This window comes from Rhopalosiphum padi, chromosome 4 (assembly GCF_020882245.1).
Source record: "Rhopalosiphum padi isolate XX-2018 chromosome 4, ASM2088224v1, whole genome shotgun sequence".
Taxonomy (NCBI): domain Eukaryota; kingdom Metazoa; phylum Arthropoda; class Insecta; order Hemiptera; family Aphididae; genus Rhopalosiphum; species Rhopalosiphum padi.
In genome coordinates, this window is record NC_083600.1 from 49042640 (window position 1) to 49065064 (window position 22425).

General features: G+C 29.3%; 1 protein-coding gene across 2 annotated transcripts in view; it reads right to left on the minus strand.

The window, feature by feature from the left end:
* Positions 1-1721: 1721 nt before the first annotated feature.
* The window catches only part of LOC132930315 (protein dead ringer homolog), a 68741-nt gene continuing 48037 nt past the window's right edge, over positions 1722-22425 (minus strand). For both annotated transcript variants that reach the window (XM_060996112.1, XM_060996113.1), the window contains 6 exons: positions 12933-13116; positions 10894-11492; positions 5673-5747; positions 4441-4821; positions 2739-2834; positions 1722-2519 (listed from right to left, as the gene is read on the minus strand). In XM_060996112.1, coding sequence (XP_060852095.1) covers positions 2410-2519; positions 2739-2834; positions 4441-4821; positions 5673-5747; positions 10894-11492; positions 12933-13116 — 1445 coding nt within the window. In that variant the 3' untranslated portion in view covers positions 1722-2409. The remainder of the gene's footprint in view (positions 2520-2738; positions 2835-4440; positions 4822-5672; positions 5748-10893; positions 11493-12932; positions 13117-22425) is intronic.

Consider the following 22425-nt stretch of genomic DNA (forward strand, 5'->3'; position numbering starts at 1 on the left):
TAATATTCTCTCACTATAGACGTACCGATGACAATTAAATTGATGTTGTCAACATAAAAACCACATCGTTTTAAATAATTAATAAATAGCAGTGAAAGTGTTTGGATAGTAGTAATAATAGGTACCTGCAGACGCATGTGAAATAGTAATTTTGCTTCATCGCTTATTGGTAATTGGTTACTAGCAATGATGATAGGTACATAATATGCAGCACACAGGTAATATATATATATATATATATAGGTACCCTGTATGAATTAAGAATATACTATTTTAGCACTAACATTCGTCTCTGCCGGTCTCGATATGTAAATAATTGGTAAATATGCAAGAAATAGCTTAACTATCAATTCAATATATATATATATATATATATGTATATAGTCAAGTATGTATCTCAACTCAACCGATGTTTCGTAACCATATACGAGCTGTTGTAGTACATCACGTGAATAATAGCACGTCACATTGACAGCAGACAGTAAGGCGCCCCAACACTCAATCCACTGTTTTTCTGACATCCAAAAACAGCATATAGGCACATATTTTGAAACACAGATGCATTATTTCACTGCAGTGCAAAATTAATATGTTCAAGCGCCTAATGTGTATGCAACATCAAAATTTACGTACAGTCGTTGCCGGATAAATTGAGGCGGCGGCGTTTTTCAGTAAGAGTTTAGCCTAAACTAGTCGCGGTGTGTGTGTTGTTATTATTTTATTTTTTTTTATTATTATAAATTAATACAATTTTAATTTTAAAATAAACATTATCGAATATTTGATTTTAAATTAATAAAGTAAAATCAGTTTTAAAATGTTTTACGACTATTGTTAATATATTTTCGGTAATAATATACCTACGTACGGAGAACCCCTGGTTTTTCGTTATCACGCCGCAACCGCCGTATCAATTTATCTGGCAATGACTGTACATAATATAATATTATATTATGTAAATCTAGATTTCGCAGGTTTTTAAAATAATATTATGATTCAGTAATAAATAAATTAAGAATAACTGCTAAAGTTACTTCTAAAATGTATAATTTAATTATCAATTATACACAAGTGCGTAATATACGAATTTAAATCAATAAACTTTCTATTAAAGAATTTGTTTTTAATCACATTAATATGTAATTTAAATAAAAACCTATACATAAATATTACTTTGTGAGATACCTAATTAACTATTATAATATAGTTATTGATTTCTTATAATTATACATTGTATTTTCGTGTAATTTTATTTATTTTATAAATACTTTGATCAGAACCTATTATTATATATAGTAGAATGAGTAAATAATGTTTTAATTTCCCATCTATATCTGATTAAATTACCTATACGATTTATTGTCATTACCAAACGAGATTCTTAATAATAATTAAACACTTATATAGGTAATGGACTTACCTACATATAATTTTTGCACCGTTTTTCGTCGTTGATTCGTAGTAGCCCTCGAACATTAGTTTCACCGATAAACACACAATAATTAATACAATGCATATATGATTGAAGTATTTTGTATTAATTATTGACTCAGGACATTGCCAAATAATATTATATAAATATTTTTTTATAATACTCGTGATTAAGTCACACAACAGGAATAAATAAATAGCCTGGATAAATACACATGTTTCTATTTCCACAAACAAAGAAAAGGAATTACTGTTTTGATTTAATAAATAATAAGACACAACCACATATCTATATAATCATAATACAAAAAAAAAAACTGTAATTTATTCAATCATTATAATACATCGATGCTAATACTGATTAATATTCAAATCCGAAAATGTACGTGTATTTTACAAGACGTGTTATGTTGTTGGTTTTCCCATTAGGATGAGATCTAAAGAATGCACAGCCTTAAAATTAATTTGAAGTACTCACAATTTACACACTATATTTACAATAATAATAATAATAATAATACAAATATATTTTAAAAAAGAACGTAAAAAAAAATTAAGTCTCCTACTCGTAGTAATATGTATTATACGTAATAACTATAATAATAAATATAAATTTTTAAATCTATTCTATAGTATAATTGTGTTAGCAAATCACTTATTTTCCATAGAAAAAAGTAGTTTTAAAACAAACACACATATATGTATTCTATATGTCCAATGTATAATCTTAAATTAAAAATAACTGAAACTATTATTGTATTTAATTACATTAATAATTAATTGTTATAAGTTTATAATATATAATATTATGATGAATAGATAATATTATATACTTATTATATATATATATATATATATATAAATTATTTATTGTATTTATGTTGCTTAACTGTCTTCTAAATCTAAACTATTATTTAATATTATATTTACAGAAAAAAAATCATTCGTTGTACTTAACAACGTCTTACGTCTACTATTTTAACTAGAATGTTGGTCATCGTGATTATCAAGACTGCTTTGTTGTTGTAGGCATCCTGTGTAGAGTTCACCATTGAGGCGCAAAATAAAGGGTCTAGTGTTCTTCGTTCCTAAAATAATTATTAACGGTGAAGTTTTATTTAAAACATAAACAATTATTCATTTTTTTAATTTCGTATTGGATTCCTAAAAATGCATAGATCACGTATATATAGGTACTTTGATCGATGAATTAATATGCATTTATCTAAATTAGAGCATTTTATGAACTCAAACGTGAATTCTATCCTATTATAATATACAAAATATTCAAACAAATTCAAATTTACCTCCATTTAATTCTGATTCAACTTTGACAAGTTGACCTTTGTAAATTCCATTTTTTGTTCTTTTACAAACGTTTATTTTGAGACCGCTAGGCGCACCTAAACATCAAAAGCAAGATTCTTAATACAATGTAAATAAAATAATATGATAATAATACAATAATAGTAATGTATATTGGGTATTTTAACATTATAACATACTATTATTATATGTCATTAATTATATGCCACACTACATTATATTAAATGCATACCTACATAATTAATAATTATTATTATATATATTTATGTATATATATGCAAAAAACTATAACAATATTGATATTTAAACATTTAAATGTTTAATTCTAGTTATGTATGTAGGAATATGGATATTTTTTTGATGAAAATGATTCATGATCGATCTAAAAGAAACAGTTGTTAAAATAAACCATATAATATAATATTATTTGTTTATTTCATAAGCAAAACTATAAAAATCTTATTTTCTTTTTTTTGCAGTTTTTTTTTTTTTTTAATCATTCTTAACTTAATTCATCGAAAATAGTTGTGCATATTATATTTATAAGCGTATGTAAATAACATTAGTTTTTAGGTCGTTGAATTGCATAGGAAACATTATTAATATGTCCCACAAAGTTCTATTCACCGTTTAATTATCATAAGGATTTATGCATACACATTAACCGAAATGTTCATCGACATAGAATTATTATTTGACATTTAAATATTAATTATTATTACAACAAGATAATGATTACATGTCTAAACACGAGAATAAAACTTAAGAAATTAAAATTATTTCCCATTCTAATATGCACTGAAACAATAACAGTAGTCTTTGAATTTCTTTTTTGTCACGTATTACAAACCAGGACATAAATCGTTGTGTTAAATCATTTATCATACTCAATATATTTATTATTTAATCACTAATCAATTATTTCTGAAATATACGTTATTAACTTATACGAAGCAATAACATTTATATATATATATTAAGTAAATTATGTACAAAATATTAAAACGAAAGGGAGCCATACGTATATCTAAGACTGCCAATAACAGGTCTCATCAGCCTACTTCAATATTAAAAGTAATTAAATTGTATACAATTTTTTTCTGTGAATATAAAACACCCAAATTTCGTTAAAAGGCAAGACAAGTTCCATTTATAATTTCATATGGCGTATAGGTACTCTCCAATATTCATATTATTGCATTTTTCAAATAGACGAGTAACACACTGTATATAGGTAATATTGTATTTACATATTACATATTTCCGCCAATATTATTAGGCCCTTTCCTTGCTTCCCATATGGGCGGGTGCGCACGCAGTCCAGTCCATGAGATTAAACGATATCAATTATAATATATAGCTTTAAACGAAACAACACAAATACAGCATAGGTCATAGATATTAGCTTATATTATTAATATCATGATGATAAGATAATATGAACAAAAATAAAATAAAATAATATAAATACCCGTATGAGGTAAAAATAATAGTATAGTTTAATCATTTTTGATGGCTTAGTACCTATCTATAATTAATATTATGCAGTATTTTGTATGGCATATAAAAAAAAAACATACGATCTACGTCGATCGGGGTATAATTTCGTCGGGGAAATTATAAATATAAAAAAAAGTGTCCTTGTATGAGTATATACTTATTATAGACGATTGGCGCACTTACCGGCCGACACGCTGATGTCCATTTCGATTGTACCGTTGCTGCTGTCCGCCGCTTTGTCGTCACCATTCCGTTCAGGCGATGTAGATGACTCCCGTATCGGACTGTTTATGGTTGGCGCCGGAAATCGTTCAGGGCTCGTCATCTTGGGACTGCCGGGACGACTAGCCACGATAACCCGGGGCGACCGTTCCTTTTTGATGCGTTTTTGATCCGGTTCGTCCTCGTTTTCACCTGCGTTATTGTTGTTCGTCCCTTGATCTTTTTTACCCAAATTCAACGCCTCGCACTGTTCCGGTCCGTTATTTGAACGCAACGCGACCGGAGACTGACGTTGTAGATTCATCGCGGCCGGTACGGTGGCGTATGGTGACTGTTGCAAGTCTACGGGGTGGACAGAAAAAAAAAACGCCAAACGTGTTAATATATGTGTACACATGTCTACTTATTATATCTATACAAATGTATAGTGCGGTTATTTGTTCATATTGTATAGGTACTATATAAAAACATTAAAAACTATAAGTACGATTTTTGATTGCGTAATATATGTTATTATTTTTTTTAAACACAACGAACGAAATTCTTACAATCTTACGTTTACATAATATTTTGGCGAATCTTTAAAAACTATGTTTTTATATGTACATTATATGATTATAATATGATAATTATATGATATTCATCATAATATGAAATATTAGCTCCGTTATATGCGAAATAAAATTTATATTTATAAATAGTATAAATAGTACACGACTATATTGTTTTTATACTTGTAATAATATGTTCCTTCTTTTGCTTTCTTATATAATATAAAAATCAGCAAATAGAAGCCGTGTAATCGTCCGCATTACTATTCGTCAGATCTAATATATTATGTAAATATGCTGCAATTTGAATTTAAAGTTAAAACAATAGAAAAGTCGCGAGAGAAAAAAATACCAGAATACACGATGAAAGTATATTCTATTTTATTAAATTATTTTATTTACACCCATCAAACAAAAGCTTTGTTTAAATATTAGAGATACAAACGTTTAAAAACTCTCTAAAAATATAAATAATGTTACCCCTTATAGTAAAATGTATATAGTAAATAGCTATGAATATTAAAAACTTATAATAACAGCAGATTATAACGAGTACTCGTCTACGAGTAACAACTGATATAAAAACTGTATTGTTTAAATGTAAGAAACACGCATGAACACTATACAATTATTTAAACTCACTTTGTATTGAAAGTCTTGGAATAGCTGCTGTTTGATTTCTCATTAAGTCCATCCACATTAACATACTGAGAATTTCTGAAAAAAAAAATACGATTTGTGATTAGATATTAGGTATTTAAAAACAATTAATTTGACGTATTTTTCGTTTTGTACAATAATCGTTTCATTATTTATCATTATACTTTGGTTACATTTATAAAAACTGCCTTTTGAATAGATTAATTATTGCAAAATTAAAAAGGAAAATAAATATGCTTGGACTTGCGCATTTGTATTTGTTTGATAAACTGCCATAATATTGCAAATATAAGTACAACAATCGAACCTAATCTAACCACAGTGCTACGGTAATATTTTGTAAAATATGATAATATTATTATTAATCGTATCTACGTCAATTAATCCAAGTCATCGGCCGGTATGGTATGAGGGCTTACAATTTGTGTGCGGGGTACGTATATTATTGTGATTTGTGATGAACACGTCGTCTGCACAAAGACTCCGTACACCCAAGATATAAAAACCTATAAAATTATAAATACTTTGTAGTGCAGTATGTGCATTTTTATATGTATATCATGCCCGTGATAAAAAACCATTTTTGAAAAAAAAAAACGGTGGCGACAACCCTTTCCTATATTATACAATACCACGTGGTGTTGGCAGTGGGTGCACAATGACGATAATAATAATTAATAACGTCTAACGGAGTAGCGCGTGTAAATTCACCGAAAATTATAATTTAATATTCACGTCAAGAAAATAATGTGTCGTCTCGCCGCGTACATTAAGCTACGACGTCGCATGCATTATTATCGCGGCAGTACCATTATATAATATTATGTATATAGGTACGGTATTTAAGACGAATTCGACGGATTAAACATTTTTCTTTTTCTTTATTTTCCAGTCGGTCAGTCATCCGGCGACGTCTGGAGCAGATGATACGTGCAGTGTACGGTGTGCATTTATTATATTATTATTACGATTGTAAAACCAGCGCGCGAGTCGTGAACAAGTGTCGGTAATTTGTTACGTTTTTTTTTTTTTCTTATATGTACGAACACGAGTTTTTTTTCTCGAAATAATAATAATTATTATTATACGAATACGTTCATTTTTATATACACAGGTAGGTATTATAATAAGAACGAACTCGAACTCACGCGCGTGTTAAATATATATATGTGTGTGATACTATTATATGTGATACGATGACAACGACGACGACGACGACGACGACGACCGCGACAGCAACGGTGGCGGCGGGTCTTGCAGGCCGGCGGGTGTAAAAGAAAGAAAAACCAACAATGTATAATATTATGTATCCATGTTGAATATTTAAATATCAAAAGGCGCACGTATTATATTATTATTGTGTTATGGATTCAAACGAACACACGATGTCACGGTGTAAATTGATTTATTCAAAAACATCTACGGGAGAGATGTATACACATCACGTCGCGCGCGTATCAAAAGTGTTACACGCATATACATATTAATATAGGCAGGTACCTAGCTGGATATTATGCGTGAGTACGTACATTTAATATAATATATATATATATATGTGTGTATATATGTTTATATATATATTATATATAGGTATTTGTACACACACACACAATGTGCACGCACGCGCGTGTGTATGTGCGAGATGTTATAGTCAGAGAGGAAGAAACAGGAGGTAAAATGCAGCCAGACCGTAGTAAAAAAAAAAAATTAAAATAAAAGCCGCATTTACAACACAATGTGTAAGTAAATTGATAACATTGACGAATGTCCCCGCGCCCGTTCGCATCAGATACGGTCGTCGGACTGTATATTATATGTTATTATTATTATTATTATTGTTATTACCACGACAGTGTACACGACCTGAGACCGGAGACCGTAGCCTGACGGCTCTGGACGAATATAAAACGTTGTATACCGTATAGGTACAACTATTATATGTAGATATATAGGTATTATGCCTATATATATGACATATACCGAGTCTTACTTCCTGCGCGCGCACACACACGTGTATATATGCAGATATAATAAGTCGTTTGTTCTAGCGCACAATATTTTCAAATATATATAAGCACATATCGCAACAGGTTTATATAATATTAAAATATTAAAATCGAAATAATATTATTCTATAATATTATACCTACCTATATTGATGATCGTAAATATTTGCGGTCAGGCAATACTATTTTATATGTGTATTATGATTTATAATATAGAGTGATTCTTGGATCAATATATGTCATATAACATAATCAATTTCTTGGAAATTTAATGGTTTTGAAAAAAAAATATGTTTTATACATTTTATAGGTTTATTTTTTGAAAAAATCAATTTTTTTTTTTTACAACTTTTACTAGTTATGGTTGTTTTTTATATATAACAACATGTGATTTGAATACTATAATAATAACTACTGGTTTATTAAATTAAAAACCAGTAGTTATTACTATAGTATTCTTATAACAAGCTGTACACAAACAAAAATATATAGGTACCTTAAAGCACTGTATAATATGTAGCTGTTATTATAATTCGAAAATTTACACGAAAGCAAAGCGTGTACCTATCTATAATATATAATATACGATATAAATGCTTAGCGTCTTTTAAGTAAACATCAGTCACATCGCGCCGTGAAAAAATTCAACGTACACAACTTGTACACTAGTCATATACCTATAGTTACTCTCGCAAACATTGCACTTGAGTCAATTTATAATATTCGTACGGTATTATGGTCATTGTAACGGAAGAGAAATAAGAAAGTCACTCATTCGCTTACCATAGCGCACTGTACTATATATATTATATATATAGTCGGACAAGCGTTGCTGAGCGATGACCGCATATTGAAGCAGCATATCATTATGTGAGAATACGGGATAATATCGTATCATCATTAGTAATTATTAATACAGTAACTCTGCTGCAATTAAGGTCTCGTGACAATCTGAATATGGCGCCGAATTAAGAAAGAAACGCATATAACTATATCATATGAATGCATAAAAAACGATATCATCTTAGAATCTATTACATTGTGAAGTATAGAGGTGTTTTTAGTGATATTTTCATATAATTAAGATTTATATATTATATATTTATATTTAAAACATTAAAGGTCCAAATTCATCAGATTTAGTTTTTATATTAACAAACATTAAACACATTTAATTCCATTATTATTTTTTTTTAAATTTATTTCATTTACGGCCTTATTAGAACAAATAATAAAATTATTTTCTTAAAAATGGAGTCTAATATTGTCAATAAATGTTTTTACAAAAACTTATTCCAATCATCGTATCATGTATTTTATATTTACTAAAGTATTGTAGATTAAAAGCAAATCCAGTGTTAGTTAGATATATATATTCACATTAAATAATACAACGTTGGTTTAAACTATTTTTTTAATATTATAATATGACGTTGTTACATTTTTGGCTGATTTTTTTTTTTTTGACACGTATATAAATGAAGACCTGAAATGCTATCTTTATTTTTGTACACATCTTATAGCGAGTTGGCTTTTAATAATAGTATATTAATTTATTTTCTACCTTTATGGCTGGCATTAGAATTTTGCTTCACTTCTATTTCACTAATGAAGGGCACTTGATGAATGAGCAAAGCTCTAAGGAAAAAGATAGAGAGAGAGAGAAATACAGAGAAATAGAATTATACATATATTATATATATATATAGTTGGTGATAGAGCAAGCATGAGAGAGAGCATCGTATAATGAAATTAGAACACGTCATGATAGTTTTTTTGCTCATTCTTGGTAACGTTTCAAAAATACATTAAAACAAAATGAATAGATACACAAAACGTTATATATACACACATTTAAAAGTAGCATAAAGGTGAAATTATTATTTAGAAATGAAATTGAACATTTTTATTTTTGGGGCCGCGTCAGACGGACACACCTGTCAAGGGGATTGTAGTTAGTTGTCAGTGTGTTTAACAATTTCCCGCTTATCCTTCTCTTGGCACGAAACTATTCCGCATTATATAAACAGAAAATAAAAATGTCACAAAGTTTATAGAAAAAAAGCAAAATAAATAAATACAAATCCAAGAAAAAACAAATGCTCGTTATATAATCCATGATTGACTTATTGTAATTTCTAAAAGTATTGTTTAAATAAGACAAAACCCGTAAAGGCGTAACATCTTCATGATAAAGTGTTTAACATTTTCTAAGTATAGTAATATTATTTTCAGCATTAAGAAATCTTGATTTTTCAGGTCCTGCTATATTATATAATTATACGAGTTAAAATGCAGTATTTCTTGTGTGCAGGATTTGTGTGCAGGATTTGATATTTAGACTGATTTATTCACTATTAAAAACGGATGAAAGTAAAAAACTTAATAACATGGGCGAAAATACATTAGGTATATATAGGTATTGCGATGTTTTAAATTGTATTAATAGTACTTATAAATACGCATAACAGTAAAAAGAAAGTGTGGAGTTATTTTTTATTTGTATATTTAATGTATGTCCATTTAAATTAACAATAATCTTATTTAATGAACGAACTCTCGCCTGTACCCATTATACCTTCCTTTTGTCATGAGATATTTAAAATAAAACATGACTAATCAACAAAAATTTACCAAATGAATGTAGCCAATCAATGATTATTAAACATTCAAAACTAAAAACAATTAATGAAATTAACAATTTTAGACAACATAAAATTCAAATTCCAACAAAACCTAAAAAAATAAGTAAAATATTACAAATCAAAAGTACAATATATACTATTAGTAATTAGCTAAATATACTACCTATTTATATTAGGAACACGCGTATTAAATATATTCAAAATATATTCAAATATGAATTTTTACTGACCTATATTTTTGTATTTATAATTTAAATTATTTTGTTTAATGACATTTTTATAAAGTCATAATCATGATTTACAAGCAGACTCGATCAAAATGCAAAGATTTTTTAAATCGTGGTTTTCATATGGTATAAAAAAAAATATGTTAAATACAAATATTTTAATTTACCATTATTTTTAGAGCACTTTATTTCAGAAGGTATACTTCAGTAACTTTGTAATAAGGGCATATAATATCGAATATAGATTTCTAAGTGATATAATTTTCTGCTTTAATTTCCCTAACTATAATAGCGAACCGCGCGATTGATTATTATTAGTTATTACCTCTCTGCTTGCTGCTGTGGTCGCCGGCGGCCGCTACCTGATGCGCTGCGGCGGCCATCATCGTGGCCGATTGGTACGGCGGCAATTGTAGCTGGTGGCCGTTGAACAACGGCGACGCCTCGGCGACGGCGGACGGCGGCGGCGGCTGCAGCTGGGACAGTCGTTGCATCGGACTGCCGGGCCGCGGCGACGACGACGACGACGACGGCGGCGGCTGCTGTCTGCCCTGTTCCGTGGCGGCGCGGTGTCTGTTGTTGTCTATGATGGCGGCGGCCAAGTGGCGGAACCGATCGTCGGCGGCTAGCACGTTGGCGTAGTGCTGTTGCTGTTGCTGTTGCTGGTGATGGTGCTGCTGTTGCTGGTGATGATGCTGCTGTTGCTGGTGATTGTGGTGTTGGCCGTGTGCCGCCGACGACAGTTGGCCGTGGTGATGCAGGTGGCCGGCCACCGTGGTCGCTGGGAGCGCGGGCATGTACTCGGACATCAGAGACTTGTTCCGGCGGCCCTCGCGCCGGTTTCCGGCTATGGCCATGTTCAGTTCGTCCACCGAGCTGAACTGATTCATTTTCGACTCGTACGCGTACAGGTACTTGACATATCTGCAAAGGTACGGGTATTTTATATAATATATAATATTACGGATGCGGTGCACGTGTGCATATATGTATGAATCCCTCCCCCCCGCCGAGTTAGTCTGATATTTTATAATTATTGAGGCCTTAAATCGTTGAACTAATGAACTAGGTATGCATTTTGCAGGCGTTCTTATATGAAATAAAATGTAAAACGTTTTTCTAAAATATGTGACAATAATTGTTATTAAAATTTGTTATCATACACAATATAAAAATTAAAAACAATTTATATTATTAACGAAGTTCACAATAATTTACTTATTGACTTTTTAGAAGAGGATCCGAGTAAAAAAGAGGATCCAACAATAGTAGGCACCGCCTTACATTCAAATCTGAGCGCACGAGTCACGACTATACAATATATATGCTGTACTATTTACAGTATATAAACAATATTTAATACCGTGGTATATGCACTGATAAGTAGGTATATTAAATATTGTTATAACACCGGTCAAGAGTCAAACCATATTGGGATGTTTTGCAACATATATTCGAATCAAACCTTATTCTTCAGTAGACATTTATTGGATTACATAATTCAGTTCATATTGCATGTATTTTTTATTGCTTTAAGTGTATTTTAATATTATACACGAGTGTACAGATATAGTAGGTATACTTTCCACTTGTTAAAATCTATTTATATATATAAGCTATTGCACATACGCTATATATTGTTTGTATAAATATTTCTATAAATTACAAACCTATTTAAACTTTATGTCCTATATTCAAAAATTAACCAATTTTTTATTTAAATTATTGATATTTATTTCTTTTGATGACTCTTAGTAGATTTTGGTCAACATAGTATAAAGGTACTTCACACTTTCACAGTTCACTCGTTCGTTATATATATATTATAAAAAGTGAATTATGCAAATCCACTACGATTTGACGAAACAAATGACAGTAAATTTACGATATATGATGTGCATTCAACGTTTGTAATATACATTTAGGTTTTAAAAATCATAGATAATTTCATACGCGCCCCAAAGTACACAAAAATGCAAATGTATATTATAGCTTATATAAATAAATATAACAATAATAGGTTATGATGGGGAAAAAATCGTACTTAAAAAGGAGCTGCTTAGTGCTTTTTGATATGTTGTGCTAACCTATACGTGCAATAGAATACGTTCCGTGAAATCGTACAGCTATAATAGCTATACCTATTATAATATAGTGCTGAATTTCCTATCAATTTGTAATAATAAATAATTTGTCTCATAAACAGCTAGTACAACATAATAACATGCCGGGCAATTACCACTTGAAAAGTGATGCACTATAGTTTTAAATAATGTACCATTTGCACGCGTTATAATATGATATAATACGATGTCGTTTGAATTATATAGGTATATTATTATATTATTAATTATAAATACGTACTGAGTTCTCAACGTGAAAGCCGCGCTAGTGATGGACGGCGGTAAGCCCAAGCCTCGAATTATTTCTTGCCACAATTTTTTAGTGATGACCGCCACAATTCCTCCTCTTTGTACGACTAGTTTGTACAGCGTGTACAGGTCCAACACACGTTTGGCCATGATGGGTAGTCGGCTTATCGGAGTCCCTGAAAATCACGATAATTACAATTATTGACATCGTCTATGACGGACATATAACTGTGGAATTTATATAATTTATTATATATGCATATAGTTCTGCTCAAATATTCAAGTTTATAAATTGTACTAGCCATTTTAATATAATATTATTCGGGAATAGGAAATATATATGTATAATATAAATTTTTATTTCAGATTTACCTTACATAATAATAATAATAATATCTTAAATCGATTAGTAAAAATTATCTTTGTAATAGCAAATACAACAAGTATTCACATCTCTCTCAAAAGTTACTATAATATACCTGTCTACAATATCGGACTATATTTGATAAGTGTATTATACAGTGATTATACATACAGTAGCTGGTGCTGCAGGTGAGTACGTATATGTTTGGTAATTAGGGGTGATAAATTTTCCACCTTGTAACTGTATATAATATATATAATATAACATTGATTTACTAAGCATGCTCACCTCCCTAATTTTATTATTTTTAATAATGTATTATTATTTATACAATCTCATATTTTTGGAATATTTAAATTTACTAAAAGACTTACAACATTCTTAGTTCTTACAAAAATTAAAATTATTATAGAGTATATATAAATATAAGATTTCATATCAAATAATATACTATAATAATAATAAGGGTGAAAGTATGATTAGAATACATACAGTAAGTGCTTATTCGTTATTGATAAAATGATTGAACAGTATATAGCTAGGTATATATATATTACACACGAATAATAATAACAAAAAATGCCTATATTATAAATATGATGGATATAATAATAATATAACTGCATAAAATCAAGTATATACTATAACAGCAGAAGCTATATAATACACACACACACACACACACACACACACACACACACACACACATATATATATATGTATGTATATAAATAATCAGATTATATTATTTTTTACGCTGCACGTTTATCCATATTATATAGTAGCTATATCTATATTATTTGTAGAGGGGTTATACACATAATATACGCACAGGACCAATAATATAATGTTCACTATTACATATATATATATAGACCACAGCAATGCTTATTATATGCATATACATATATATATATATATATATAAATATATATTTTATATGGCTCTGCGTTCACCGGCTTTTTACGACTTATAATTATAAGGACTGCGGTGCGCTGCGTGCGTTGTTCTACACTATATTATAATGTGAATATATAATAACTATACATGCGCACTGCGTATACTATGTATACATATAATAACATAACATTTTTATATAGTACGGCGGTATTGTCGGAATCGTTTATAGAATGAAATTAGAGCTCTCCTCGCAAACATTCACGTACGGGGGGTCGGTCGGTATTTGCGCGCCATCACGATATTATATTATATTAATTGCATTCTTAGGTATATAATATATAAAGTACATGATATGTATGTATAATATGTAGTATTTACATCGTGCATATTATTATAACGATGTAGGCGTATTACATATAAAACTACGCACAGTTATTTGTAATAAAAACGAAAAGGGATAAAAAATAATCATTCGTACGACGTACACATTATGCGATATTATCATGGTAATTTTTTTTTTAATTTTAGTAAGAACATTATTTACAAGGAACCGAAGAACCTTTTATTGAATTTTCCGCGTACTTTTTAACGTAGATTTTTATTTTTATCACAAAAACTGTTTAATGTCTATAAATATAACATAAAAATACCCAAAATATTTCAATGATTATATATAATTATGGACGGAAAATGCTAATAAATAATATATTTGTTGAACTATCTACGTATTTATACGGTTATTGATTTTAAAATACAGCAAAAAAAAAAAACTATTGGATTTGCTAAAAACTGCTGGTAAAAATAATCTTGTAAAAATTTCCGTTTTCCCCTAATTTATTTTATTTTTTTGATAATTTTGATATGTATGATAAATTAGTATATAAAATGTCCTCAGAAACAAAATACTTAATTTTAAAACTATAATAATAAATTCATCAGATCAAGTAAGTCTAAAATATATAAATATATGCTGTATATTAATATATATGTAATACTATTACAGTATTTAATTGCACATAATAATATATAGCAGAGTACGTAACAAATATTATGCATACGTTCGACAAATATACAATAATAATTAACGGCATATAATTTTAAAATCGAAATTTTACGTTGTCATCACGATCAGATGAGCCTGCAGTAAAGGTCTTCGTAGAAAAATAACAATTGAAATAAATTTTTTCAATACGCCCTCAAACATCTACAACAGTAGTCGTTCAATTTCTTCGAATATACAAATTTTTACGATTCTGTGTAACTCCATATAATATATTTTCAGGTACGGTTTTAATTTCACGTTTCTCGGAATTATGGAAAGGTGCACATAAAATAATATTATCTACCTATATAATAATATAAATATATGACAGTATAAATAGATAGTAAATTTATGTAATTTTTTTATTATGTGGCTATATATTACTTTAACCTAATATTATAGTATATTTTACCATATTATGTAGAATGCGTATAGGATGTCTATAGGTATAAATAATAATATTATTAATAAGCATTATGCATCGCGGTTATGTATATACAAAATACAAACGCGTAAAGTTATAATAGATGATAATAATATATAATATATTACATATTATTATGCATAATATAATTTATAATCATAATATTATATAATATGTTATTAGTATATAATAACCTTTAGCGAATCCAAAAGTTGAACGATAAGGGAAGATGTGATTTTAATTTTATACTCTTAGATTCTTGAGCGTGTCTTATCGCTACAAAATAAGAAGGATTCCTCCGCTATCTGTAAATCGCAGCAACATTTTTATTTCATTTAATGTAGTTAATTTAACCAATTGTATCATTATATATACATAGATAAAAATTATAAAACTATGAAATCAGATGCAAACTCTTGAAAATAGTGTTAAGGAGGCATTCGCTCATCGCATCCCCCCCCACAATATTTCACACAAGCACCTATAAAATGTATTATCCAACTGCTGCTTTAAATACCTTTATATATTAATATTTATACCTATACACTGTTTATCGTTTATATATTCATATAAACTATATAATGTATTATGATGGTTATAGAAATTATTATATGTGTAATTATACGTTTGAACGTATCCGCTCTAAATAAATCTCTAATATTATATTGTTATTTAATAATTTTAGTAACCATATGTATAGGCTTATTATATACGTATAATATTATTATATTGTTATATATTAAACATACGCTTACAACGAGCCCTTCAATTATAATATATATACATATTTTTGTATATCTATTTGTTATTAAATTTTAATATTTTAATCTATTATTCTATTATACTTAAATCATTCGAATGCATATATTATTATAAGATAATATAATTCTCTCCATTGGACCGTTCCCATTGGCCCGTCGTCTGATCGAATTAAAACACGCCCGTTTTATATATTATCTACCTTACCTCATCCGACCGCCAAGCCGCTGTGAAGGGGAATATACTACGATGACACGCCGCGATATAAAAACAACGATAACAATATACCTTACAATAATAATATTATAATAGCATTATAATATGATACCCATATAAAACGTACATATATCATATTGTTATAATCACATACGCGTATATAGGTAAGTACCACATACCCCTCAAATATGGATAAATTGATATAGGTATAAGGTATAGATGATACTATATATATAATATTATATACTCTGTCAGTATACCCGTGGGCCTACAATTCCGCTAGAAATGCTGTTACAAACTGCATTCTGCAACCACACGTTATAATTATGTAGGATCCAATTTAAAATGTTTCTATATTCAAATGATCCTTTTTAATATTTATAGGTATAAAATCTAATTCGTGTAATAGACGTGAATATACTTTTTTATCTCTATTCCCTTGATCATATATACCTATATATTATAAATTATGACGTGTTTACTATAATATCGTTCTTTTTTTATTACACAGTTGCATATATTATTTATTTTAAGAACTATAATAGTTTAGTGTACCTATAACCTTTTGGTACAATATTATTGTGTCAATGCGTTTTCTACAATAATAATATAAGGTACCTATATAACTTGTAGCGCGTTCTTATAGATATAAGAAAATCTTTAATCCTTCCTGGTAAATATTAAAATAATAAATAATATTATAATTAAATAATTATATTGATTTTAAATAAACGTAAAAAAACAAATACCATTAAAGAATATATTTTTTCGACTTGACAGACAATTTCCCTGAACAACCCTTTACGTGTTACCTACGTACATTTATGTTGTTTTGTTAAGAGGATGAATATATTTAGAGGCGAATTTATAACTATGATAATATTCCACTAGTCAGATAATAATATTTTGTTTTTTCTCTCAATATCTAAAACATGAAAATTGATGAAATGTATAAGAAAATTATACAATAGGTAATTATATTTGTTAGAAAATAATATAAATTAAAAATGAATTACAACACATAAAAAAAAAAAAAAAAATTTAAAGTTAGTACCTGTAATACTTTTTATACAATTGTACAAAATCCTGACATTTTTGATTATAATCATTTAAAAAATATTGTCCGGTATAAAGTATATTATTTAAAAATAAAATAATCCGAATTTAAGTAAGTTTATATAATCAGATAGGAAAAATGTGAGTTAGAATGTATGACAGCTCATCCCATATCTTATATGATATATCATAATATTTATCGATATATGAGGACAGTATACAAATAAAGAACAGTACAGCTATATATAATACGTCGCCGCTGTCAATATGTTATGTTAATAAATCCAATGCATTAAAATATTTTGAAAAGGTCATGCGGAGACATGTATAAAACAATTTAAAAAATAAATAAGAAAAGCAACGATTGTTTTGGATATACCAGCTACAGCGGTCATTGTGGTACGTATTGTATATTTAGTGTCTCCTATTATTGACCGTCACCTGCAGCTAATTATATATACTCGCACGTTTTTGCTGCAGTACCTACCACGTGGATACAGCGCCAGAGACAGAAATCGGATTACACATAATAATAATAAATACCTAAATGTTATTTATCTACAAGTAATAATATTAAATACGCTTAATTTTCGTGTTGATATAATAGCCTCGTCATTGATGAAGTTGTGAAGTGTATGATGAAGAATGATATTAAAGTTGTCAGCAAACATTCAAACCATAACTTGCAGCGTATATACGTAATATGCTAATCATTATACTCGTTGGTTTACATATAACATTATAACATAATACATTATACATTGGTAATTCGATTATAGGATATTGTGTTATTCTAGTTAGTCAACAGAAAACCAAAACTGTTTGTCACATTAGAAAATCATTGATATATAAGTAATTGCAAGTGAATGGTTTTTTAAATCTATGTAGTTTTACTGTGATGAGTTATATATAACCATCACGCGTGCATGCGAACTTAAGTTTTTTAAATGGCTAAATAATTATATTCAAATTTTCACACGATAGGTACCTCCTATTCTAGTGTAATCAAAACAAGTGCTTATTCGTATCATCGCCTGTCATAAGTCGTATATGATGCGAACCACTACGCGAATACATAATTGTATTAAAAATTACGCGTGTCCGGATTGTCCGGATATAAATAGCTGTGTATAATTCAGGAACATATAGATATTGATCATTATCCAATGCACTGCGCCACTATGCTGTTTTGAATTTTACATACATCAATGTATATGTCTGTATGATGCCAAACGCGTCTATTCCGTTATTTTTCGTTGACTTAAACTAGAGAATACGCATACGTTGTTTATCTAAAATTATACGATATAGCTACGTTTAAAATACATACCTAGCCGAGTTGAATCGACGTCATACGAACCCACTAAATAGTTTAACAATAATAACATAATTATATTCCACGCGGTAATATAGTACGTACCTATATAATATACAACAGGACGAAGGACCGGGACCGGAGACGCTGTACGTGCGCGCGGACGTGCGGCGCGGTGTCGGCCGACAAGTCATTGCGGTCGCGTCGTTTAATTATTATTAAAATTTAGTAAAAACACGATCGCTCGGCATTCCCGTTACCGCCCGCTCCGCATACAAGACAAATATTTACTCGTACCTCTCTATATTATATTTTTTAATATTATACACACTGTACACAATATTCGTCTATGCCGCGGACGCCCCGGCCGATGGGTGTGGTGCACGTCGTGTGTGCAGGACGACGGCGACGGATGAGACGGAAGGTGACTCGATGTTTGCCCGCGTGCACACACACACACACACACACACACTCACACATCATATTCTATGTATACGATGGTATAATATGCATCGCGGTCGTGGTGTTATTACACGCAGTATTATTATTATTATATTATGTGTGTACACACACCGTGTGGGCATAATATACACACACGCCCGATTTTTTATTTATCGGAATGGCTTTTAGCGGCGAAATGTCCAATCAAAAGGACCGAGAGGGAGCAAATAATAATATATTACCAGCGACGAGTTTACGGGTATATGCTATATACGTTTTATAATACACTGCACAGACACTGCTGCAGTCGCGAGGTAAACAACGGGATATAAGTCTTACTACATATACATATATATATATATATATTATGTACCCATATAGGACCGGTGTCTCCTGACGTTATAATATAATATATATATATATATATATATATAATGAACGAACAGATATTCAATACGCGACACAATCGTTATGACGTATTAAATCATTTCTCCGGTGGTGTACTGTGCGGTGTATATACCGATGACAACGCGCGCCGCGGTGTTGTTTACTCGGTCGTCTGCGATCCTTTTGATATATCCCACATATATAGTATATATATGTAGTATGTATATGTAGTAGTACAATATAGTATATATATATATATGTATAATATAGGTAATAACACATGTATACATTCACACGACATTAAAAGTAATATTTACGCGTTGGATACCTTTATATTATATATATATATATTCATATCTCTTATAATGATGAAATGATTATAATATATATAATATATACAGGCACGATTGGTTATATTATATTATGGTGTTATTACTATATTTTATTATTCTTATCGGTATCACAGTGTTATTATAAACGCTCTCCCTTCTTCCGCCTGCTAAGCAAATAAATTGAAAGAGAATCGATATTATTTTTTCTATATACCTATAACGCTTTATTTACGTACCTATATAATATATATTATATTGTTATACAATTATTATTCAAACGTAAATAATAATAAACTCACACCAAAAACGAAATCCATTTTCAAGGCTAAATAAATAATAATCGACTATATTAAGATAATAATATAATAACACGATACCTATAGTCTTTATCTATGTACGTATATATATATTACCTAACTGTAGATATACCTCTATATCGGACCCCGGGATCGTATATGTAAGTATTATACGCGTAGATCATCATATTATCTGTGGTGGGTTTCTAAGATTTTTACTGACGCATATTAATACATGTTCCTTATCGAATAAACATCCGAGTCATGAATTTTATATATTATAATTTTTAAACGTTTAACATAACTAGGTAATTATTATATAGTAGAAAATATTGAAACAATTTTCTTTTTTTAGTTAAAACATTTCCTTATTCTCTATAAACCTCAATATAAATAATCTTTAAAACGACAAATAGACAATTAAAATGTTTATAATAAATTATTTATTACTCGTTATGTCATATATAAATACTATATAAATAATTCCTATTATATTGTGAATAAAAAAAATAAAATAAATAATTTACACGAATAACTGATACGGTCCCTTAACATTGCAGAAATATTGTTAAAAATATAATAACATTTGCATTTTTATAAGGTATTATAATAATATTATTGAATGATATGCGTTGTGATAAAATATATTGTAGCTAGTTTATAAACCACTAGGCAAAAATCATTACCAAAAACCTTGGCCGTCTGGGTTTTGGCATCAACAAACACCACCGGTCTCGCTGCAGCAGTACAAAAAAAATGTGTTGGCCACGTGTTCTGTCGCACGAGACGGATACATTTGATTTTAATACGCATTATCATTAGTCTGGTTCCGAGTCGACGATTACAGTGTAAGCTGGGCGTAAGCGCGGCTAACGCCATTAGCGATTTTCACGGAGTCATATACGAAACAAAAACCGAATTTTAAACACAACTATATTTCGTCGTTTTGGTACCTTATAATACTGTCTGTAACACTTCCGCATATTATACGCACTGTAATTTAATAAATCATTCGATAAAATCCTTAGATTTAATGTACTAATATACTATATTGTGTGTTTGTTATATTTTTGATGACGTCAAATTTAATTGGATTATTTATACAAGAGTGGACGTCAAGCCATGGATTACCTTCATAAAATATATAATGTGTTCGCGAAATTTGCGTAAATCTTATAATTCTACGTATATGTTTTAATGATTTTGGATTTTTTTGTGTTTAAATAAAAAAACGAAGTTTAAAGACTTTTTCACTGTAGCGATATGAGTAGATACCTACTAGTTATAGGTATACGGTACCATAAAATATTAGCCATTATTTCGTCGTTTAAAATATTAAAATAACTAATGCAAAATATTATAAAACCACTAAGAAATCTACCTATGTTTTGAATTTATAAAACAGTTATTTTTAAGGTGCGTTTTCACTAGGCCATGATCGTGAACTTGTACCATTCGATCGGATTATAGGAGTGAATGAAGTGATTCGATTTCGGTATGAACACTGTGAACGACATTCGGCCAGCCGGCAGCAGTTACAGTGATTCGATCACGTTTGCGACCTGATGTAATCACTCCGTAAAAATATTAACTTTATATCTATATTATACTTAATAGCTGCTATGTGTGTATGTTTTGTATTATTGCAAGAATGCATTATCTACAACGGTATGCATTATAATGCCAGTCGTGTAATTTGTATTATTATTTTTATACATACATCAATTTTCGTTTTCATATTCGATAAATAAGCTATTAACAATATTTCGAAACAGTGACGGCTGGTATTATGATTTTTCAATTTAATACAGATGGCAAGATGAAATATAATATATATATATTATATTGTACCGATGTGTTAACTATTTTTCACTTCTAATTCCAATATACGATTCGAACGTAATTTTAATAATATCACATTCGACATTATAATTATTATTATTTTAACTCGAT